Genomic DNA, 1,469 nt, shown 5'->3' on the forward strand with positions numbered 1-1,469 from the left:
GCTCTCACATGCGTCCCACTCTGTGCTTTAGGGAGATCGCCCGGCGCAGGCAGAGGGAGATTAGCGAGGGGCTGGCCGTGGATGCGGCTGAAGGGATGGTCCTGTCCATATGCAGGTGGTGGAGGGGCTTTCGCTCAGAGGGCTGTGGTCTGTGACCTACAAATTCCACTCCTCAGAGTCTGTCCTGAGAAAGAATTTAAAGCCACAGCAGCTCACACACACCTCACAGCACTATTTACGACGATCAGAACAGAAATTAACCGCAGTCTTATTCTCACGCTGTAGTCTTCAGTGAGGAAAACAGGATTCAAAAATGGAGGTTTGTCTAGAGACATGCGTGCATGAAGAAGAGTGTGACTCGGTGACAAAGAAAAATGAGGGTGAAAAATAGGTTAAAAAGCAAAGACTGGAAGGGAGTAACCCAAAATCTTCATAAAGGGCTGCCCAGGAGCCCTGACCAGATGACTTTTTATTTTTTACTAGAGGCCTGGTGCACGAATTCGTGCACCACTGCGGTCCCTTGTCCTGGCTTGCGGGATCGGCCAAAACCGGCTCTCCAACATCCCCCGAGGGGTCCTGGATTGCGAGAGAGCACAGGCCAGACCGAGGGACTCCACTGGTGCACGATCATGGCCAGGGAGGGACATGGGAGGTTGGCCAGCCGGGGAGGAACCGTGGGAGGGCTCCAGGGCATGTCCAGTCTCTCTTGCTTAGTCCCAATCGGCTGGACCCCAGCAGCAAGCTAACCTACCTGTGGAAGCCTCTGCCCCCTGGTGGTCAGTGCAAGTCATAGTGAGTGGTTGAGCGGCCTTAGCATGTCATTAGCATATTACACTTTGATTGGTTGAACAGCAGACCAGACGACCAGACACTTAGTATATTAGGTTTTTACTGTATAGGATTTTTTAAAAATATATTTGTATTGATTTCAGAAAGGAAGGGAAAGAGAGAGAGATAGAAACATCCATGATGAGAGAGAATCATGGATTGGCTGCCTCTTGCACGCCCCCTTCTGGGGATGGAGTGTGTAACCCAGGCATGTGCCCTGACCGGGAATCGAACTGTGACCTCCTGGTTCATAGGTCGGCGCTCTGTCCACGGAACCAAACCAGCCAGGGCGACTGGGATGGCTTTTTAAATCTTGTTCCGTGTTTCCCAGTTCTCTGCCGGCAACAGGCATTGCTATGACGGTGGGGAACGCAGCGGGTCTTGAGCCCGAAGGTTTGCAGGCGGCCACGCAACTGGGGCCTGACAGTCGCCTCTTCTCTGTCTTCCAGGCGAGCAGGAGCCGGAGCCGCTGGAGCAGCAGAGGCCGCAGGCCACGCACGAGGCGGGCGCCGAGCTGCTGTCCTACCAAGGCAACGACGTGGAGTCCTTCGTGTCGGCCGGCGCCCCTCGGGGCTGTACCGGCTGGAGCTGCTGTCCACGGAGAAGGACGCGCACTTCCGAGTCTACGCCACCACCACGCC

General features: G+C 55.1%; 1 protein-coding gene across 1 annotated transcript in view; it reads left to right on the top strand.

Annotated features, from left to right (window-relative positions):
* The window catches only part of NDNF (neuron derived neurotrophic factor), an 8,499-nt gene that overhangs the window by 5,157 nt on the left and 1,873 nt on the right, over positions 1–1,469 (top strand). The window contains 2 exon segments of the mRNA XM_006106384.3: positions 1,278–1,388; positions 1,391–1,466. Coding sequence (XP_006106446.1) covers positions 1,278–1,388; positions 1,391–1,466 — 187 coding nt within the window.

The sequence above is a fragment of the Myotis lucifugus genome, unplaced genomic scaffold (genome assembly GCF_000147115.1).
Source record: "Myotis lucifugus unplaced genomic scaffold, Myoluc2.0 scaffold_814, whole genome shotgun sequence".
NCBI lineage: Eukaryota > Metazoa > Chordata > Mammalia > Chiroptera > Vespertilionidae > Myotis > Myotis lucifugus.